Raw genomic sequence first — 21,965 nt, 5'->3', positions numbered from 1 at the left:
CAAATGTATAAGTGTGTCCAAGGTCTAGTTCTTGTTTTGTCTAGGTGTGTCTAAAGAAGTTACACAAGGGAGTCTTACACAAGAATAGTCAAAAGTGGAAATAAGAAAATATTAACACACAGAATGCACCACTAAAAACCAGTTCATTATAGATATTTTAGAACTGCATTACACATAATGGAAAATTGAAGGCACTTTTTGGTCTCTAACAAGAATGCCTGCAATTCTGTTTTAAAGTTCAGATTATGATACCCTGTGCTATTCTTTCACTCGGTTTAGGATTATTACAAAAAACGTAAATTATGCAATTATAATTTATTATTTTTGGGCATGCTCAAACCACGACAGCTGCATAATAATACTCATCATTAGCATCAGCGCCACTTGCAGATTGAGCAGAAGTCGGCTGTTAGTCTGAGGGATCTGGCACAGGTGACGGCACAGAAGAGGAAGTGCTGCTTTATACCCGTCCAAGCTTTTTTAAGGCAATAACAGATCTTTTCCTTCATAGTCCGTTCTTTAGGTTTTTCTAAAACAAAGAAGAGCAGATAACACAATTATTAGGAACATTTCTGACCTCAAATTAAATGATCTTCACAAGCTAGGCCTCCATACCTGAAGCCTCTGCCGGCTCAAAAAGCACTTCACCTGGCAGCACCGTGTCTGGGATGCTTTCCGAACCGGATAACATCCCATCGCTCAGCTCCTCAAGGTCTAGTGTTTGTGTAGAGTCGCCACACTGAGCTTCTGTAGAGTCTGTCGAGTCTGTTAGAGGCACCAAAGACTCCACCGCGTCCACGCCACTGCAGAGTAACGGCAGCTTCAGAGCCTCACGGGCTCTCCGGAAGAATGATCGGGTCTTCTTCCAACTTATGCGTTTGTCAATCTTCTTTACATTGTCCTCAGCGATGGACGTGATGTCCAGTGTAGTGACATTGGCTCCGGTCTCGTGTGGAATAGTCTCAACAGGCACTTCACCCGGCAACACAAAGTCCGAACATCTGCTCTGAACGCTAAGGCTCTCTGTTCGCTGCTCAGAGATGCACGTGACGTCCGAGCCAGGTGTAGTGTCTTCAGTCTGTGTTTCTGTGGACTCTAAACCTGCGTAATGTGGCTTAGAAGGTGGAGGCACAAAACACTCCTCTGAGTCCTGACAGCAGAAGCGGAGGAAGCCGTTCTCCACAGCCTTCTGTGCTCTGTGCAAGAATAAACGGATTCCTGCTTTGTGGGGACTTGTAAGTTTTTCTAAAATAAAGGAAAACACAAATATTAGAAACATCTCTGACCACAGATTAAATTTAAATAACATTTTACCGTAATATTCATATGATCACACTAGTCTTTGAGCGCCGCTGACATTTAAGTGCAGGAAGACATTTTGCATTCGCATACGAAAGTTCAAGTGTGGTGATACTATAAAGATAACTATAATGATAGCTTTAGCGTTCACAGCAACGCACAACAAGATTGTGGTTATGTCTGGCCCTGTCCCAAATAGCACACTTTGGCCCTGTCCCAAATGGCACCCTAAACACTTGTGGTCTTCCTACGAGTCCGCACTTTCATGACGTAACGGCACTTTCGCCGCATCCCAAATGGCACACTTCTATGCACTTTCGGTCTTGTGGACTTACAATGGCTGCCGCGTGCGCTTGTCCATTAAGTCCATGAGAACGCAGAGTGTCCCATTTGTCAATTTTATGGTTTCAAAAGGATGCTTGCGAGCGCAGCCGACAGTCAAAGTGGCGTTACGTCACAAAAGTGCAGACTCAGAGGAAGACCGTGAGGGTTTAGGGTGCCATTTGGGACGGGGCCTTCAAATGCACTTTTGGTCTTGAGGACTTAAAATGGCACGTGTCCGTTAAGTCCGTTAATGTTCCTCATAATCTTGAATTAAAATAACTTCCCCTCCCTCTCTCAGCGACGTCACTTCTCTTCTCTGATGACGAGGGCGGGGCAACCTGTCACTCACATGAGATCCACCAATAGCAAACCACAACCATCCAATCAATTCCCACGGACAAAATCAAGCCCCGCCCTACATTTGTTCTTGTTCGAGAAGCCGTTTCACTCGGATATACGGCACAATAGGGATGAAAAGACTATTGCGATCTCAATGCTGGAGCTCAAGAAACATGATCTGTATAGATATGTCTCAGTTTCAAAAGTAATTTCGATCTCACCTGTTGAGCTGTTCTCTACAGGATCCTCCTGGCTCATGTCTACACCGTCTTTACAGGTGGAACACAAAGTCACGGACATGATGTCCAATGTAGATTTGTCAAATCGGGACACGGTGCGTATAAACTCTCTATGGTCTGTAAACTGTGATTCTTTTTATGTGTGAAGACACAATCGTTTTTTCTCTTTAAACTGGCGCGAGTTTTCTCTGAAGACTCGAGACTCTCACAGGTGTTTCTACTCGCCTATAAACCCTCGTCTGAGATTCTGTATTCATGATCCTGCCTCCAGGTGCTGCTGCCGCTAATTAAGACGATCGCAAGTGGCATGTCGTCACTGATGCGTTCTAAAATGGAACAATAGGCAAGAGCATCGAAACGCATTTTTTAAAAGTCGAACTAAACATACGGAGCCCGGGAAAAAAACGCAACGCTCGCGTCACGAGGGGATTTGAAGGGCCAAATGTGACTGATCTATGAAAATACGAATATATTTATCTCTTAAGTGTCTCTTTGTGTAAGTAATAAAGAGAGAGAGTTGTTTTTCATTTACTAGGTATCATTTACTACCAACACTCGAAAAAATGCTGGGTTAAAAACAACCCAAGTTGGGTTGAAAATGGACAAACACAGCGATTGGGTTGTTTTATTTAACTCAACTATTGTTTAAAAATTACTGTATTGTTTGCCTAAAATGTGCCCAAAATATGTTGGAAATTAACATTTATTAATAAGATTAATGAATTTATTAAATTGCTTAATAAATGTTCACCTTTTGATTATTATTGTTGCTTCTAGTAATTATGTGTCTGATTTTTAATTTCCAACCTATTTTGTGTTCATTTTAAGCCAGACATATTGTAATTTTAAAATAATAGTTGGGTTAAATAAAACTATCCAGCAGGTTGGACAAACATTTAACCCAATCGCTGGGTTTGTCCATTTTCAACCCAACTGGGGTTGTTTTTAACCCAGCATTTTTTTTGTGTAGTAGCAGTGGAAACCATGTTTTAGTTTTCATTTATTGGCTATAGCCTATAATTAATGATATTATATGCATTCAGTCATTGCATAAAGTCATTTAGTCAAAGTTCCTTAATCAAAATATCTTTACATATTTTATCAACCTCAGTATAAGTTTAAGAAAAGGCGAAGAGAAAATGGATGAAGAAGTGTCTGTGTTACCAGCAGAGGGCGACAGCATTACACATATGATGTCACGAACATTAATTTCTGTAATTTCTCCCTCCCACCTCAGAACGCAGTTAATCAAGATACACTCTTAATTAAAGCTTCTTTATTTACATCTATATGTTCAACATTCCCACTGCACGTTTCTTTATAGTGGTTCTATAGATTATTAAGAAAAAAATGGTTCTTTTATCACTGAAAGGTTCTTTGAGGAACTAAAAATGGTTCTTCAATGGCACCACTGTGAAAATCCCTTTTTAGGACCTCAGTCCTTGCTATGTTTAAGATTTATTCTTTATTCTACATTCTATTTTTTCTACAGTAACGTCTTCAGCTAGTCAGCCTGAGATCTTTCCATCTAAACTGTTTAAATATCTTAAGACTAGTAGTGAATGTTTTATGAGCAGTAGGATAATCTCTATTAGTTATGAGAAAGAACCATATTCATCCGCACGGAGCCGAAACACAACCACAACAATGTTCTTCTGCAAAATGCAGTTTTTTTTTTAACCGCTAGAGGGCCAAAAGTTACATAGTGTACCTTTAATTAATCGGGTCATTGACGAATAAGGTTTTTAAAAGTGTAAAATAACATAATGGAGATATAATTAATTTTGAAGTTTTATTAAGTGTTAACAATGAGATTATGTGGTTTTTATAATCAATTAACACTGCTTTTGTCATTTTTTACTAGATGGACAAAATTTGTCACCAAAAAAGTCATTCGTTTTAACCAAAATTTTATTCATTGATCTTTAATATTTCTAATCAACTAAAGGGTTCTGTAGAAGATTTTTTTCCCTATATATTTTATTTTTGTGCATTAATTCAGTTTCTCATTGCAAGGAAAGCACAAGGAAATCTCCATTATTTGTATTAAAAAAAATAACCTTCAGAACTGTGGCCAGTTTTATTGACAATATGAAACTCAAATTCAACCATATATTTTATCACTGAACACTTGTGTCATCACTGGCAGATTTTCCTTGTTACATTTGGTAGAAAACGTACAGTGATGATTAATAGATGGTAGTATATGGTCCATTACATGAGTACTTGTATTTATGTAAATAGTTTTACATAATTTCTCCCATCATCACCACCATTTATTTCAATATTATTATTAAGCATAATGTCCCCTGATGAATGTGTGATATCCACTGGATTGATCAATAATAGCATTGATTGCAATTTCTACAATAATTTCGCAGCAGTATTTTAGCTTTTCTAGCCTGTTTTGTTTACAGTCCAGAAACAGACAAAAATGATTACTGTAAAGAATAAACCTGTTGTTTGTTATACTGCTCACTGGACAAAATGTCAAGGTAAGAAGAAAATGACAGATTTTGACAAAATCTGACATTAAATACAATACAATACCACATCACTCTATAATATAAACAAAGTATTTTTGTTCTGAATTAAGATGCAGTCGTCCAGATCCACATCTGAAATGACTTCAGAGGGGCCGATGTGTTTTAGTGCTGAGTTTACCTCTAGTTATAAGTGCAACAAATCTCCAAACCCTTCAACTGTCATGATGCAAATCTTTCTTCACTTTAACACAGCAATCAGAATATCAAACTTTAAAACAGCATATAAAATCATATTTGTAGCCCTGTGTATTAATCGCTTGCACATTAAAACATTCTTTCCTTTTTATCTTGAGGTCCCTCTGAATTACTTCTTAATTCATACTCAGATATGATTGTCTAATCCATTAGGTGCTGCTTTAGGAACAACGTTAAAGGCACTAGAAGTATCTGATCAGAATCGAGATTAACCTTTGTTAATCCTCATCAACCATAAATCAATTACATTTGGCTTCAGATGATCTGCGTTTAAAATATCAGGTGGGAGAAATACGGACAAGAGCTTAATGCTACACAAATCAAAGCTACATACACAGGCTCAAATACAAGTTTAGTCCAGATATTCAACCACAGCTACCGAGTTTTGAATCATTTGATAGAAAATGTTCTAGTCCTTCATGGTCTGTAGGTTTTTATGACGTCCTTTATGGGTCTCCGACAGATCGGACAGCACGCATTGATCTGTCTCTTGAGCCTCAGTCCGCAGTCGTTACACAAACACATGTGTCCACACGTGTAGATGACGGTGTCCACCTCCTGATCGAAGCACACGGTGCACTCGCTGCTCTTGCTGCCCAGAGGCGCGTCTGACGAGGAGAGAGTCGGTGAGACCGGAGGACTGAGAGGAGAACTGGGAGCTGTCACTGAAAAACAACACATTGAACAACACTGTAAACCCGCTGCGGTGGAAAAAAGCCTCTGGATGTTAAAACAACAAGTAATTTAAACAATATAGCTGCAAGCAGCAGTTAAGGGGCCAAACACCACAGAGGCAGAATGAGGAACCGTAACCCTAACCGCAAAAATGAGTACATTTGGAGACGATTTTAAGAAAAATGGTTGGAAGGCCATTAATACAATTGCTTGTTATGTGCCATAATTGCTTATTACTTTTGACCAAAAGGTGTCGCTAACACCAAATTGATCTGGTGTGGTCAGTGTTGGGTAACAATTACACACATAAAGTTTGGTGTCAATATGTCAGATCTTTCCTGAGATAAAGCCTCAGCTGCAGTTTGGCATTATGCCGTCAAATCTGTTGATATGGTATATAAAAACGGTTTCGTCTATCGACACGGAATCCATAACTTTTTGCTGGCATGGTCTGAAGATGATCTGACTCAAATTTGGTGAAAATCGGACAAACGGTCTAGGAGTATTTTGAAAAAGTAGGTTTTTAAAGAAAATCAAAATGGCAGACAGGACGTTTGGCTAACTGTAGCAAATTTAGTATCTATGTTCTTGGCATGACCCAAGGAATCTATTAAGACAAGTTTCATTACAATAGGCAAAATTAATCAAAAGCTATTAGCATTTATTTTTTAAATTTCATTATTTTTGACCACAAGGTGGTGCTGTCTCTAAACTTTTTGAGTACTTTCAAGGAATGGTGCCGCTGACACTTACCAAGTTTCGTAATCATAAAATATAGCATTTTACTGCAAAATTCAAAATGGCCGACATGGGGAAAACTGGATATCGATTGACTCGGTATGCTGCACCGAATCTAAAGAGACCAGTTTTGGCCAAACTTTTCAGAAGTTCTAAGCATAAACAGACATTTTTCATATATCTGACCACTAGGTGGCACTGTGCCAAAACCATGTAGGTATCCCTAGGTCAAACCAAGTTTGACCCAAATACGCTAAAGCATTGCGGAGATATAGCTTTACATTCGTTTTGGCATGTTTTTTGTCAAATTTGTTTGCGCGGTATTCAAGAACTGCGTGACTAATCAACTTGAATTCCTTAACTTTTTGTCAGCTTGGTCTGAAGATGATATGGTTAAATTTTTGTGCAAATTGGAGCAACAGTCTAGGAGGAATTTGAAAAAGTAAGTTTTTCTGAACATTTCGGAAGAGTTATTCGCGTAAATGCGAGTTCAAATTTGTACAGTTGGTGGCACTAGAGGGATTGAGTTAGAGACTCCATATTTGCTGTGATTTATGTTCTGTGTGCCAAATTTCACAACTTTTGACCATACGGTTCTATGGGCTGCCATAGACTTCAAGAGCAGAAAAAGAAGAACACTAACGATTATAATAGGTGCTTACGCACATTCAGTGCTTGGCCCCTAATTAAGTTCGAACTCTCTTTAATTCTCTGGAGTTCTAAGCCATGAACCAAAACCAACCAGCTCTGAGATTCAAGAATAATAACATTAAAAGTAAAAAAGGATTTAACTGTGAACTTAAGATCTTTTATGAGGCAATAAACAACAAATGAAGTCAACTAATTAAAAAAAACACAACGCAATATTAAAACATTGATTTATAGACAATTAGAAGCAGAAAAACAATTAAAAAAAGCATTATATTTAAATTTATTGCAAAAAAAGTGTTTTGCAAAACTTTTTATACAAGCAACTAATTTAAGACTGTAAGGTGACTGATTCAATCACATCATTCGCAATGCTTCATGGGAGTGGGAGTTGAGCTCCTCTGGCACAAGCATTGCAGTCTGATTGTTAGGGTGTTCTGCACGGTTGCTAGGGTATTGCTGTGGTTGCTAGGGTGTTTTCGGTTGTTCCCAGGTGATAGTTGTTTAAGTGACACCACCATAGCCCTGGATGAGCAATAGTAAAAGTGATGCTTGGCTCAGCAAACACTACTAGTAACTAATAACGATGTCTGAAGTTTTTAAAGCTTGTAAAACATTTTATAAAACCTAAAGTGTTAGCAAGGGATGTTGGTGGTTAAAAACAAACCTACAGCTCTGATAAAGTCACAATGAAACGGAATCCAGCTGTGACATTTTCAGTTAAACATTAAAAATGAAAAAATGCACGGATGAATTATTCACAAAAAGATCAGAAACATGCATTTAGAAGCAGGGTGAATTTTCATGTCATGCCGACTCTAATCAGTCATTTCATCATATTAGCATTCTGTCTCCTCCAGCAGTTCAGAGCTGAATGTGAGCTGATGAATGAGCTTGTTGAGACTCACCCAGAGACGACTCAGATGCTGATGAGGATCTGTTGACACTGAAAGCCAGATCAGAGTCACTGTCATCAGGCGTTGATCCTTGAGACACTGACGGGGAGGTGGGTGGGCTGGCCTGAACAGTTCCTTGTGGACAATAAGAGCACTGTTTACCACTTTGACCTTTATTACAACAACCACCAACAAACCTCCTTCAGATGACCTCAACAAAATATTAAAGAATGCATAGATAAACTATAGGCTGTATTTTATTACAGTTTGGGTCCTGCTGGCTATTATTCTACAAAGAAATCTAGATTCTAAATCTGGACATTTAGAATCTAGATCTAGAAATTCTAGAAAGAAAAACAGAATGATTAGATGTTTCAAACTTCTGACTGGTAGTGCAAAGAACATATCGGCCTGGTTTCACAGACAGGGCTTAGATTAAGCCAGGATTAGACCTTAGTTCAATTAGGACAGTTTATAAACATACATTACTGGTGGGCATCTTGAGACATATTTTAAGATATGCATGTGCAAGCTCAAACATACATTTTAGTCCTGACTATGCTTAAGACTTTCTGTGAAACCGGGGGATAATGTGATAACAATTTGTTCAGTTCACACAAGTTTTTTGATTAAATCCTACCTAATATCCTGAGTCGGTTCACGGCCCCATGGAGTGTGAAGAAGGCCCACAGAACCTGAGAAGAGTCGACACACAGGAGACGCCCACGCGCCCCTCCGTTGACCCCGTGATGGACCTCCCCATTAGGCAGAAAGGTAAAGCTGAGCACGTCGCCCGCCGCTGGCACAGGAAAACCCCTGTACACCACCCAGTACTCCTTACGGTCCAGAAGCACCTCTGGGTCCGCTGGCAGATCCCCAGCACTGAGGGTGCCAGGATCACAAGAGGTCATACCAAAGAGAAGAGCCCCAAAGTAAGGCAAGCCCAGATGGCCCACCTCCACGTACAGAGTTTCGCCCACCCGGACGGGCCTGTCGCTGAACATCAGAGTCCTGCTGCTGTCCAGAAAGTGGGTACACGCGACGGTGCGATCATTGGAGAGAACCACGTCAGGGCCTCGCACTGGGTGAAAGTGCAGGTCGGTGTCGAGGGGCGAGGAGAGGCCGCGGACGGCCCTGTGGATGGAGGAAGAGGGCGTGGAGGAGGTGGAGCAGCAGGGGATGAGCTGGTTGTAGCTGCCTAGCTGTAGCGTGGCAATCTTTGCCGCCGCGGCCTGGTTGGTCTCTAGCTGGTTGTTGCTGTAGTTGGCCGAGTCGTGGTTGCTCTGGGGCAGATAGGCGCTGAGTCGAGCAGCGCTCAGACAGCTGGCGCCCACGCTCTCAGCAAACGTGCTCTCTGAGAGAGGAGAGGGAGACCAGTGAGTCGTTACAAACCATAACAAGTGAAAGCACTTTAAATTCTTCTGCTCTAATAACAGCAGTGAAGCTGAAGCGCATTTTCACTGTCATCCACTTCTAGGTACGAATGTCGCAATTTGCCCTCTAGAAGTAGCTGTAGTCGTGATGTCAAAACCCAGGAGACTAATTCACCACTGGTTCCCTCAAGATTTTCCTATGGGGTTTTATAATGGGGGTTTTCAATAAGTAAAATAAGGTCTATGGTAAGCATAATTTGAGGATACTTGTTCTACAACGTGCCAGTTTTTATTTTTTTAAGATTTTGGTGATTTTTGCCTTTATTGTGATAGCGAGGAGGGGGACGGGATCGGGAAAGGTCTATATGTTGGTGCTGCCCAAGAGGCTATCGGCGCCAACAACAACAACGTGCAGTTTATGTTGTTGAACAAAATGCCCAAATATTGTCATTATGTTTACCACAGACCTTATTTTACTCTTAAATTGAAAAACCCTATTATAAAATCTCGAGGGAACCAGCGGCAAATTAGTCTTCCAGGATTTGACGTCACGACTGCAGAACTCTGTGAACTCTCAACTTATTTGTCAAGCTGCCATGTGTCTGTTGGCATCTCTAGTAACAGATCTCAAACTTTTTGACTTCAAAGCCACAAAAATATTTGAAGGCCCCCTCCCCCACAATTTCTACCCAATAAAATAATTTAGAGCTTTGAATAACTAGAAAGATGTATGTGTGTTATAAAAATAACCAAATCCTAAGAAATATCTTCATATTGCATCTTTTCACAAGATGTAATATAAGTCTCTGGTGTCTCCAGAATGTGTCTGTGAAGTTTCAGCTCAAAATACCCCACAGATCATTTATTATAGCTTGTCAAATTTGCCCCTATTTGGGTGTGAGCAAAAACACACAGTTTTTGTGTGTGTCCCTTTAAATGCAAATGAGCTGCTGCTCCCGCCACCTTTCCAGAAGAGGGCGGAGCTTTAACAGCTCGCGCTTCGGTTGCTCAACAACAACAAAGCTGGAGAATCTCACGCAGACAAAATGACGAAAGTGTTCAGCCTTACATTGTTCAAACCGGAGTCGACACTGATGGAGAGACTCAGGAAGAAGTTACAACTTTTAGAAGTTTCTGAATGGTTGGTGGATAAATTTATGTAGTTGCTGTGGAGTTGATTCAACTCGTCGACTAGCATGTGCCGTCATGTTAATCTTTTGTGCAAAACCCGTATGGACGCCCACTAAATATAGCATACCTGAAACTCAGAAACTCTCCTTTTTTATCAATCAAGCTTGCCAGGGTCAACTTAAGCTAACGAGACTCTACAACAAAATGGTGGCACCGTGGGTGGAAACATGCAGATTAAGGGGCGGAAATATTATAATAAGATCCCCTTCCTATGTCACAAGGGGAGCGAAATTTGAGCGGCTCGTTTTTTCACATGATTACAGAGAAAGGCTTGTCAAAACAAAGTTACTGGGTTGTTCTTTTTCATGTTTTCTGGGTTGGCAGATGCACCGAGGACCCGATTATAGCACTTAAACATGAAAAAAGACATGATATGTCCCCTTTAAAGCTTGGATAAACGATGGGCTGCGCAAGGCTAGTATTACACAATGTAACTAAATATATAACCAGTGTTTAGGATAACATTAGAAACAAGTTTGTAAAATAATACTGTTATTTCTTACTATATGGATGCCCCAATCCAATATCAATATCGGTCTGACACAGGTGTTTTTGTCAGATCGGGTATCGGTCAGACCAATCCAAATCTGACATTTTGCATTATATGGTTGATACAGGTAAAAAAAAAAAGGTCAAAAAAAGTATTATAAAAGCATGCATTTTTTACGTCAATGTAACCTGACATTCATCGTAATTGGGCACTCAATTTACCCATGGCCTGAATCATAGAATAATTTCATTGCATTGCATAAAAATATAAAAATTAACATTAAGGTTCATTAACTAAACATAGCACGTTAATCTTTAAAGAAATAATCAAAATTATGGACTGGGTGTTTTAAGATAGACAGCATAGACATATATCATTTATATTATTTATTATTTTATCATTTTTATATACTTATAAAAGATTTTAGATAAATAGATTTTGTTAAGGAGGTCCGTCACTTTTAAAAGATTGAGAACCTCTGGTTCAGATGGTGTAATATGGTTCATGGTCAAACTGCAATGTGTATTAAATAACTCATTCCCATCACAGATCAATAAATCTCTCGGTCTATAAATCTATCTTCATGAGCCAACAAAGCGACTGAAAACCCAGGCAAAACAAACATCTCTATAGGTCTGTGTTCGGCTGGGACCCTTTCTCCAGAAATACATGGCAGTCCTGACCAAACATGGTCAATAATCCCGTCAGACTGAAGGTAAACAACGTCCTTCAGCGCTGCAGAGAAGGAGCGAGAAAGAAAGAGCCTGTAACTATGAGGGAAGAAATCTACATTTAGCTTCATTTGAAGTACAGCTTTAAGTGTGACAGCCAGAGTGACACATCCCAGATGACCCTTCTCTGACCTACTTACAGCTGCACAAGTTTATGAAATCCAGCGGCATACGGCAAACCCGCGGGGCCTCCTGCCGAACATGAGCAGTGACGCTCGATGCATGAGCGTTTGTAGCGGGTGAAGAGTGCTGCTGGTGGACACAGTGTTATCTAGAGCAGTCTAACTCTCGTTTATAGTTTTATTTTGCATGCTAGATGTTTTCTCTGTCTATAATTCTGAAATCTTGTGATCTACAAAGTTTGCCAGGGTGAATTAGTTTGTCTTTTTTCAGATGGCACGAGAATCAACATTCAGCTTTCAAGCATGTGATATATTGATCTGTACAACTTGCATTTTTGTGGTATACATGGTACATGTATGTATGTATATGTATTAGAGATTTTATTAAATTTTTATGCTGATAGCTGATTATTCAGAATGATATCTGCCGATACCGACAGTTTGATTTTCTTAAGGGAAAAAAAAAATCTCTCCCAACTAAAGCTGTACACTATACCGGGATCCTCTCATTTGGTACATTACTATAATATTAGAGGTTAAAATTATTTTTTCCACCCAAAAATGAAATTTCTGTCATTAATTACTCACCCGTAAGACCTTCGTTCATCTTCAGAACACAAATTAAGATATTTTTGATGAAATACAAGAGGTATCTATAGACAGCAATATAATCAACACTTTCAAGGTCCAGAAAGGTACTAAAGCCATTGTTAAAACAGTCATGTGACTGCAGTGGTTCAACCTTAATGTTATGAAGAGACGAGAATACTTTTTGTGAATGAGTCGGCGTTCTGACATAGAACCTGGAAGCGCTGGACGTAAACAACATATGAGAATGACACAGAAGAGAAGAGATTGTTGAATAAAGTGGTTATTTTTGTTTTGTTTTTGCGCACAAAAAGTATTCTCGTCTCTTCATAACATTATTGGATGGGAGGCACTACAAATTATGTTGGGTGTAGGGAAAAAACGCAGACCTGGCAACCCTGATAGATATATATATATATATACACACACACACACACACACACACTTAAAGGCCAATAATCTTTTTTTTTTTTTTTTTTTGTACATTCTGAACAATTCAAACTGTATAAATTAAAATTAGATAATGTATTGTGAACAAAAGATCAATTAAAAACCAAACAGGTGAATCCAAAACCCTACGACGGTTTATTTCCAGTTATAACGAGCACTGGATGTGTTTGATAATAAGAAGATATTTTGTGTTTTTTTGTCCATTTGATGAAAGTCAAGAGGATTCAATGTTTGGACCCCAATATTGTTCAAAATATCCTCTTTTGTGTAGCCAAAAAAAAAGAAATGGTAAATGATGACATAATTTTAATTTTTGGGTGAACTATCTTAATTTTGCAGATTGATACATTTCAATATTTTATTTCATAAACATTTTTTGGTACTATCTTGGATCGTCACTCGATGCTGAATCTTTATCCTGAAGACAAACCTCTGCCGTGTTAACAGAGACAGCTATAATTCTCCCAGATCATTAATAAACATCATTAATATTCAGGAGTAAAGTGGATTATCTGAAGACTCACCCAGCAATGTAACTTCCTGTGTGATTCCATAGATGTCTATGATGGCCCAGAGCGGACAGGCAACACTCAGACCGCAGTGGAAGAGGATGGGCTCGCCGTCATTGATGCTGTAGAAGACCCGTCCGTGTCGGTCAGCCCAGAAGGCCAGAACATTGTCCCGCATGGCCAGCCGTTCAGGCAGAGCCTTGGCCCAGAATCCTGGCCGTGTCACCAGGTCTGGACAAGCATATTTGGGGATGTCAGCTAAGCCAAGCTCGCCAGGGTCTAAGCTTGTGAAACCGAAGCGGAGAGCCCCGCTCCAGCCTGTGTGGACTCCTGAGAGGTGCAAGCGCACCTTCTCATACAGACGCACAGGACGCTGGCTGAAGGTGATGCCGTTGCAGAAACTGTTCTTCCGGATGGCCCGGCGCAGCTGTGTGTCCAGCCGGATGTTTTTGCCCTTGGCGTGAGGGTGAAAACGGGGAGAGTCGATGCTGATTGGAGGGGCAGATGTGCGGCGCTCTGCTCCACTGTTGGAAACTGTGCAGTACTGCCGACTGGCCACCGGGCGATGCTGTAGGCTGGCATCTGTTTGAGTCAAAACATTAGAGTGCATTAGAAACCTCTGAGAAGCCACAGGATACTGATGTAATACACACAAATGCCAAATATGATTCATATATCAACTTATTTTATCATTATTAAAGACCTACAATGACATAAAAAGCTGTTTTATAATTAAAAATAATACTAATTTCTCCTACTATAGATACATCCCTATTAAATAAATACAGGAGGAATCCATTGTATAAGATTATACTGAAAATATCATTTTTTTTTCAGTTTAACAATAAAAGTTAAAAGTTCACACAGAAACTCTACAACTTTTCACTCAAATTTCTTATGTAACCATAAATAAAAGCATTTTTACTAGTGGTTTAAAACTTTTGGATTCCATTATATAACCTCAGAATGTAGTGAACAGCATAAGTGCACTTTTTCAGGGCACTAAAAAGGCATTATTCCAGGAAACAATGGTGTATAATCAGCAGCACTAAAGAGTGTGATGATGACGGTGTTGACAGAGCTCCCATAATTCACTGCGCTGTATCAAAGTAGAGCAAATCAACAGCAGTAAATCTTCCGTGGCGTGATTTCTCAGTTCCAGGAACGAGCACTGGATGTGTCTTAAATAGATCTTCACGAGTGCAAACATACTTTAACCTCATCTGTCACAGAAATATGACATTAGGTGAATCTCACGAAGAAATGTCTGGGCTATATTTCACATCAAAATCAAAAGAATAGGAAGTTATGTAAAGAAAATTATTTTACGACCATAAAGATATTTTTGCTCCGACAGCTGTGCACACTTTCCTCAGTTAAACTTTATTTTACAGTGTCCTTACTACATGTTACATGTATGTAATAAAGCAGTACATGTAAATTATTAAATTTCATTATGATAATGAGAAAAAATATCTCATTAAATAATTTCTCACAGTTTTTTATTTCTTTCAAATACACTCCCAACAATTGACCCTTTAGGTTTAAATATGCTTAACTGTCACAATGCATAACAATGTTAATGATCCTAAAATAAGCATAATTTTCTTCAAAATGGACCTATAATGCCCCTTTTCACAACGTCTCTGGTGTCCCCAGAATGTGTCTGTGAAGTTTCAGCTCAAAATCCCCCACAGATCATTTATTATAGCTTGTCAAATTTGCCCCTATTTAGGTGTGAGCAAAAACACGCCGTGTCCCTTTAAATGCAAATGAGCTGCTGCTCCCCGCCCCCTTTCCAGAAGAGGGCGGAGCTTTAACAGCTCGCGCTTCGGTCGCTCAACAACAACAAAGCTGGAGAATCTCACGCAGACAAAATGACGATGCTGTTCAGCCTTACATTGTTCAAACCGGAGTCGACACTGATTTTTTTTCTTGGGAGATTTATTAAATAAAAAGGGAAAATAACAGTATTATAAGACAAGTACTTCTTAGTTGCACAGTAGTGTTTAATTTTACATTTTACTCATGGTACTATCTTGCCTAAACTACTGTCTATGTACCGATTTGCTCTAATCTGTGTACAGACAATCAGTGATGCCACATTTCCCAAGTTAAGCATTATATCTAATTGCATTTAAGGCATAAAACTGCCATTAAACACAGCAGAGAAACATGCAGCATCTGTTGTTTTATTCTGTCAGGGTGTGTCACAGTTATTGGAATTCTTCATGAGGATGTACGCAGCACACTGTTATTATGATTAGCATTTTCATTGTCTCTAGGTGATATATAAGTGTTGCATTTAAAAAACACATTGCAAACAAGCAACGTGACGTGCTTCGTGTTCCTTGACAGAAAAGACATTGTAAGTGTAACAGAGGCATGGAATGCATTTGATAAGTACTTTCCATTCATTCATGCTCGAGTCTGTGGACGGGTCAGAACGGCAGGCCTGGAGTGTCTTTCATCAACAGATCGAAGGCAGAAGTCATAAAATACAGTCACCTCCTCACAGACTGTGATTAAAAGAGCTCTCCACTGATTTGTGTATAGGCTTAGGAGAGGTGAGAGCCATAAACGACACTTGTGAAGCAGAGCGTGTTTTTTCGTGGCTTCCAAATATAGGCTTATGCTATCCAATCGGAGCTGTGGATAATGACAATGCCACTGTCCAGTTCCTAGACTCTTATCACAAGAGTCTATACAGCTCTGTTGTTCACATACAAACAGTATATCACAGGCCTCATACAGCTGAACAGGGAAAGGGCAACACATGTAAAGACCAAAAAATTTAAAATAGTAAAAATACTTTTAAAAAAATAGTAAAAAAAAAAAGGCTTTCAGTGAGTTTTGAATGGATATTTATAAAAAGTATTTATACGCAAAAAATGCTGGGTTAAAAACAACCCCAGTTGGGTTGAAAATGGACAAACCCAGCGATTGGGTTAAATGTTTGTCCAACCTGCTGGGTAGTTTTATTTAACCCAACTATTGTTAAAAAAAATTACTGTATTGTTTGCTAAAAATGAACCCAAAATATGTTGGAAATTAGCATTTATTAATATGTTTAATAATTGAACATTTATTAATAAGTTTAATGAATAATAATTAAACAAAAACATTATTATTGTTGCCTCTAGTAATTATGTGTCTGATTTTTAATTTCCAACCTATTTTGGGTTCATTTTAATCCAGACATATAGTCATTTTTAAACAATAGTTGGGTTAAATAAAACTGCTCAGCAAGCTGGACAAATATTTAACCCAATCACTGGGTTTGTCCATTTTCAACCCAATTTGGGTTGTGTTTAACCCAGCAACTTTGACTTTAATGCACACCAGTGTGATTATCCCTCTTATACCATGATTACTTGCCAGCATAGACAAGTTGACGTTGGCAGCGCAAAATTAACAAAAAAATAACACTACTTTTTATCAGTTATTTTATCCACAGGTTGTTAGATTTAGAATTCTGAAGTTAAATAACGTAGCTGTAGCAAGAAGAGGAGAGGTGGATCCAAACTGCAGCTCTTAATTTCCTAACAATACTGAACAAAGACAACTGAAAAGAAAACACAGAACTAAATCAGACACAGGTGAAACAAATTAGTAACCATGGAAACTAACTAAGTGGAAACAGAAAGAACAAAGGAAATAAAACAGGGATCCAATCAATACAAACTAAAAGTCCATGACTGAAACAACTGTGTCACCTGGACCGAGAAATTCACGTTTATTTGTCAGCAAAACTCCACCGGATGACGCAAAATGCTCCAGGCCTTTCGTAAAAACTACAGATTGTTCAGCATTTTTGTATCCCTGCCGGATCGACAGTCGGTTATTAACAGAACTGTTATTGTAAGAATAGGTTTATCACTGATAATTGTCTACTCTTTAAACAGCATTATGGTATGGATCACTATGGTAACAACTTTATTACCTGTACACGATGACGTTTTGCTTCAGGCGGAGCTGATGGAACGGCAGTTTCTTTGTTTTTTCCCCTCCATTTGGCCTAAAACACTGTGTTCATTGTCATCCAGTTTGAAATATTGACTACAAACATGGAGGTTATTCAGATTTTCTGTCGCGGCATTCTCTCCGTATTTACGCTTCTTTGCAGTCTTTAGCCTTTGCCTACAACACTCTGGATCCTTCACTGAAACCAAAACTAACTAAAAGTTTACTCTTTGAATTCTTGAATTGTTCCACCATTTTACACCATTATGACTAAAAGTTTGCTAAGAAGTATTTCCTACTAAAGCAAGGCAGTATTTGACTCTGGTCAAGCATATCCATTGCAGACTGGTGGGAGTGGCCTTGGATGGCAACATGCCCAGGGCATTATGGGTGTTGAAGTTTTCCTATATATTTGGTAAAAGCAAAAACAACAGCATTTCAGTATGACAGAACTGCATATTGCCACAAAGCTTATTGACCATATCTGTGTCCTGATTCTTGATTCTCGCCTGTTGTCTAGATGCATATAGCTTTTAAGCCAAATTGCACCATTTTTCATTAACTCGATTACAACTACCCCAAAGTCATCACATATATATTATGCGAGATAAGAAAACTGAAATTATTTGGTCATGCAATAGTCATTTTAGTTGTTTTATGTGCTAACTCATATAGTCAGGCCTCAGATCTGAACCCTGCTTTGTAAAATGTCTGAAGAATAAATCTTGAATTTACGGCCTTTCTTTGACTAAGATGTTTACCAATATTCATGTGATCCAGTTGGGCAAAAACATCTAATTGATTGACTAAGATGTTTACCAACATTCATGTGATCCAGTGTACATCTATTAAATCGCCAAAATGAAAAGAGTGATGAAAACACCAAGATGAAAACATTCATGTGTTTCCAGACTGTTCCAAAAAACGTACAGTGACCTGATCCAGCACTGTGTCCCACACACCCAATCATGGTGGGTTTCTGAGTTGAGCTGATTTACAGCTTTGCACTGTATGCCAAGCCATGCATTCAAGCACATTAAACCAGACTGAAGACACAAGTTCACCATTGCCTAAAAATAAATCATTCATCATACCTTTCAATAGATGCAGCCATGTTAGTTATGTATGCATTCAGTACATTGTGCTGTTAAAGCAACCGCTCTAGGCAGAACTGATTACTAGGGTGGGGAATGAGCACACAATGAGAAATAATGGATACCAGATAGAGCTTTATTTGTGAATATGAAAACAAAGAATATTCTGTTGGGTTCAATGAGCAGCAGAACTCCAGCACCGCCACTCAATCACATCATGACTCGTTCCTAACCTTTCCATATGCATGCACATGGTGCTTGATCAACTTTATTTATAATGTAGAATCTACCAATTAAATATCTCATTAAACCTACTTTCTTCATAAAAGCTCAAAGCTGAGACCACTTATGAAAATTCTTTTGCATTCTTTTCTTATCGGATACACTGCTTTGTTTACAAATTATATTTTCCGCACAACAAGTTGAGTGAAAAATTAACATTAACTTCTAAATGTCTTAATATTTGGTTTGATGATCATCATCTTGTGCTTCAATGGAGCAAGAACATACAAACACTGAAAAATCTTGGGTTATGTCTTCTACCCAAGTCCTGGGTTGAGCCTTTTGGGTCATTTTTGGGGGTTATTTTTCCAGCGTTTGGTAGTTTTTGTATTACCCAGATCCTGGGTCAGACGTAACAACCCAGCGTTTGGGTAGTTTTTGTGTTACCAGATCCTGGGTCAGACGTAACAACCCAGCATTTGGGTAGTTTTTGTGTTACCCAGATCCTGGGTCAGACGTAACAACCCAGCATTTGGGTAGTTTTTGTGTTACCAGATCCTGGGTCAGACGTAACAACCCAGAGTTTGGGTAGTTTTTGTGTTACCAGATCCTGGGTCAGACGTAACAACCCAGTGTTTGGGTAGTTTTTGTGTTACCAGATCCTGGGTCAGACGTAACAACCCAGAGTTTGGGTAGTTTTTGTGTTACTCAGATCCTGGGTCAGACGTAACAACCCAGAGTTTGGGTAGTTTTTGTGTTACCAGATCCTGGGTCAGACGTAACAACCCAGTGTTTGGGTAGTTTTTGTGTTACCCAGATCCTGGGTCAAACATAACAACCCAGCGTTTGGGTAGTTTTTGTGTTACCCAGATCCTGGGTCAGACGTAACAACCCAGCGTTTGGGTAGTTTTTGTGTTACCCAGATCCTGGGTCAGACGTAACAACCCAGCGTTTGGGTAGTTTTTGTGTTACCAGATCCTGGGTCAGACGTAACAACCCAGAGTTTGGGTAGTTTTTGTGTTACCAGATCCTGGGTCAGACGTAACAACCCAGAGTTTGGGTAGTTTTTGTGTTACCAGATCCTGGGTCAGACGTAACAACCCAGCGTTTGGGTAGTTTTTGTGTTACTCAGATCCTGGGTCAGACGTAACAACCCAGTGTTTGGGTAGTTTTTGTGTTACCAGATCCTGGGTCAGACATAACAACCCAGAGTTTGGGTAGTTTTTGTGTTACCAGATCCTGGGTCAGACATAACAACCCAGTGTTTGGGTAGTTTTTGTGTTACCAGATCCTGGGTCAGACGTAACAACCCAGAGTTTGGGTAGTTTTTGTGTTACTCAGATCCTGGGTCAGACGTAACAACCCAGAGTTTGGGTAGTTTTTGTGTTACCAGATCCTGGGTCAGACGTAACAACCCAGAGTTTGGGTAGTTTTTGTGTTACCAGATCCTGGGTCAGACGTAACAACCCAGAGTTTGGGTAGTTTTTGTGTTACTCAGATCCTGGGTCAGACGTAACAACCCAGTGTTTGGGTAGTTTTTGTGTTACTCAGATCCTGGGTCAAACGTAACAACCCAGCGTTTGGGTAGTTTTTGTGTTACCCAGATCCTGGGTCAGACGTAACAACCCAGCGTTTGGGTAGTTTTTGTGTTACTCAGATCCTGGGTCAGACGTAACAACCCAGCGTTTGGGTAGTTTTTGTGTTACTCAGATCCTGGGTCAGACGTAACAACCCAGAGTTTGGGTAGTTTTTGTGTTACCCAGATCCTGGGTCAAACGTAACAACCCAGCGTTTGGGTAGTTTTTGTGTTACTCAGATCCTGGGTCAGACGTAACAACCCAGCGTTTGGGTAGTTTTTGTGTTACCCAGATCCTGGGTCAGACGTAACAACCCAGTGTTTGGGTAGTTTTTGTGTTACCCAGATCCTGGGTCAGATGTAACAACCCAGTGTTTGGGTAGTTTTTGTGTTACTCAGATCCTGGGTCAAACGTAACAACCCAGCGTTTGGGTAGTTTTTGTGTTACCCAGATCCTGGGTCAGACGTAACAACCCAGTGTTTGGGTAGTTTTTGTGTTACTCAGATCCTGGGTCAAACGTAACAACCCAGCGTTTGGGTAGTTTTTGTGTTACCCAGATCCTGGGTCAGACGTAACAACCCAGCGTTTGGGTAGTTTTTGTGTTACTCAGATCCTGGGTCAGACGTAACAACCCAGCGTTTGGGTAGTTTTTGTGTTACTCAGATCCTGGGTCAGACGTAACAACCCAGAGTTTGGGTAGTTTTTGTGTTACCCAGATCCTGGGTCAAACGTAACAACCCAGCGTTTGGGTAGTTTTTGTGTTACTCAGATCCTGGGTCAGACGTAACAACCCAGCGTTTGGGTAGTTTTTGTGTCAGTCAGATCCTGGGTCAGACGTAACAACCCAGCGTTTGGGTAGTTTTTGTGTTACTCAGATCCTGGGTCAGACGTAACAACCCAGCGTTTGGGTAGTTTTTGTGTCAGTCAGATCCTGGGTCAGACATAACAACCCAGCGTTTGGGTAGTTTTTGTGTTACCCAGATCCTGGGTCAGACGTAACAACCCAGTGTTTGGGTAGTTTTTGTGTTACCCAGATCCTGGGTCAGACGTAACAACCCAGCGTTTGGGTAGTTTTTGTGTTACCCAGATCCTGGGTCAGACGTAACAACCCAGCGTTTGGGTAGTTTTTGTGTTACTCAGATCCTGGGTCAGACGTAACAACCCAGCGTTTGGGTAGTTTTTGTGTTACCCAGATCCTGGGTCAAACGTAACAACCCAGAGTTTGGGTAGTTTTTGTGTTACTCAGATCCTGGGTCAAACGTAACAACCCAGCGTTTGGGTAGTTTTTGTGTTACTCAGATCCTGGGTCAGACGTAACAACCCAGCGTTTGGGTAGTTTTTGTGTCAGTCAGATCCTGGGTCAGACATAACAACCCAGCGTTTGGGTAGTTTTTGTGTTACCCAGATCCTGGGTCAGACGTAACAACCCAGGGGTTGAGTTATTTATTGCGGGCTTTTTGCGCCCTCTTCAGGAGAGAGCGGTGCAGCTCTGTCAAATTGGTGCATGTCTTCGGTAAAATACAGGTTTGTGTACATTTTATTTTATCTAAAATTTGTTATTGTTCTGTATATCGTTTAATTTTATGCAAAGCAACATACAGGGGAGCGATGTGAGTCACCTAAACGAGTGTCGCGTCGGTCTTTTCGCGTGATGGAAACGCCTGATGCCTTGAATAACATTTTATGATGTTTTAATTCAAAAAGATACAGAATATAAATATTTAGGATGTTAAAATATGTCCTCAGAATTGTACAC

The 21,965-nt window shown here is 39.8% G+C and overlaps 2 protein-coding genes and 1 long non-coding RNA gene across 4 annotated transcripts in view; all 3 read right to left on the bottom strand.

Moving 5' to 3' along the window:
- Positions 1-33: 33 nt before the first annotated feature.
- LOC127494663 (uncharacterized) lies at positions 34-2,592 on the bottom strand. Its single transcript, XM_051860720.1, has 3 exons — positions 2,184-2,592; positions 616-1,245; positions 34-529 (listed from the first exon to the last, which is right to left on the bottom strand). The coding sequence occupies exons 1-3, from the start codon at positions 2,260-2,262 to the stop codon at positions 375-377; spliced, it is 864 nt and encodes a 287-aa protein (XP_051716680.1). The 5' UTR covers positions 2,263-2,592; the 3' UTR covers positions 34-374.
- Positions 2,593-4,266: 1,674 nt separating this feature from the next.
- neurl1b (neuralized E3 ubiquitin protein ligase 1B) overlaps positions 4,267-21,965 on the bottom strand; it is a 39,967-nt gene continuing 22,268 nt past the window's right edge. For both annotated transcript variants that reach the window (XM_051860586.1, XM_051860587.1), the window contains exons 2-5: positions 13,369-13,935; positions 8,540-9,253; positions 7,912-8,034; positions 4,267-5,607 (exon numbers count right to left, since the gene is read on the bottom strand). In XM_051860586.1, the coding sequence (XP_051716546.1) occupies positions 5,360-5,607; positions 7,912-8,034; positions 8,540-9,253; positions 13,369-13,935 (1,652 nt within the window). In that variant the 3' untranslated portion in view covers positions 4,267-5,359. The remainder of the gene's footprint in view (positions 5,608-7,911; positions 8,035-8,539; positions 9,254-13,368; positions 13,936-21,965) is intronic.
- LOC127494590 (uncharacterized) lies at positions 19,472-21,935 on the bottom strand. Its single transcript, XR_007924916.1, has 2 exons — positions 20,498-21,935; positions 19,472-20,178 (listed from the first exon to the last, which is right to left on the bottom strand). It is a non-coding gene; the product is annotated as an uncharacterized LOC127494590 (long non-coding RNA).

The sequence above is a fragment of the Ctenopharyngodon idella genome, chromosome 14, assembly GCF_019924925.1.
Source record: "Ctenopharyngodon idella isolate HZGC_01 chromosome 14, HZGC01, whole genome shotgun sequence".
In the NCBI taxonomy this organism is placed as follows: Eukaryota; Metazoa; Chordata; class Actinopteri; order Cypriniformes; family Xenocyprididae; genus Ctenopharyngodon; species Ctenopharyngodon idella.
The sequence above is the reverse complement of the archived record's forward strand: the minus strand, read 5'-3'. Positions and strand labels throughout refer to the sequence as shown.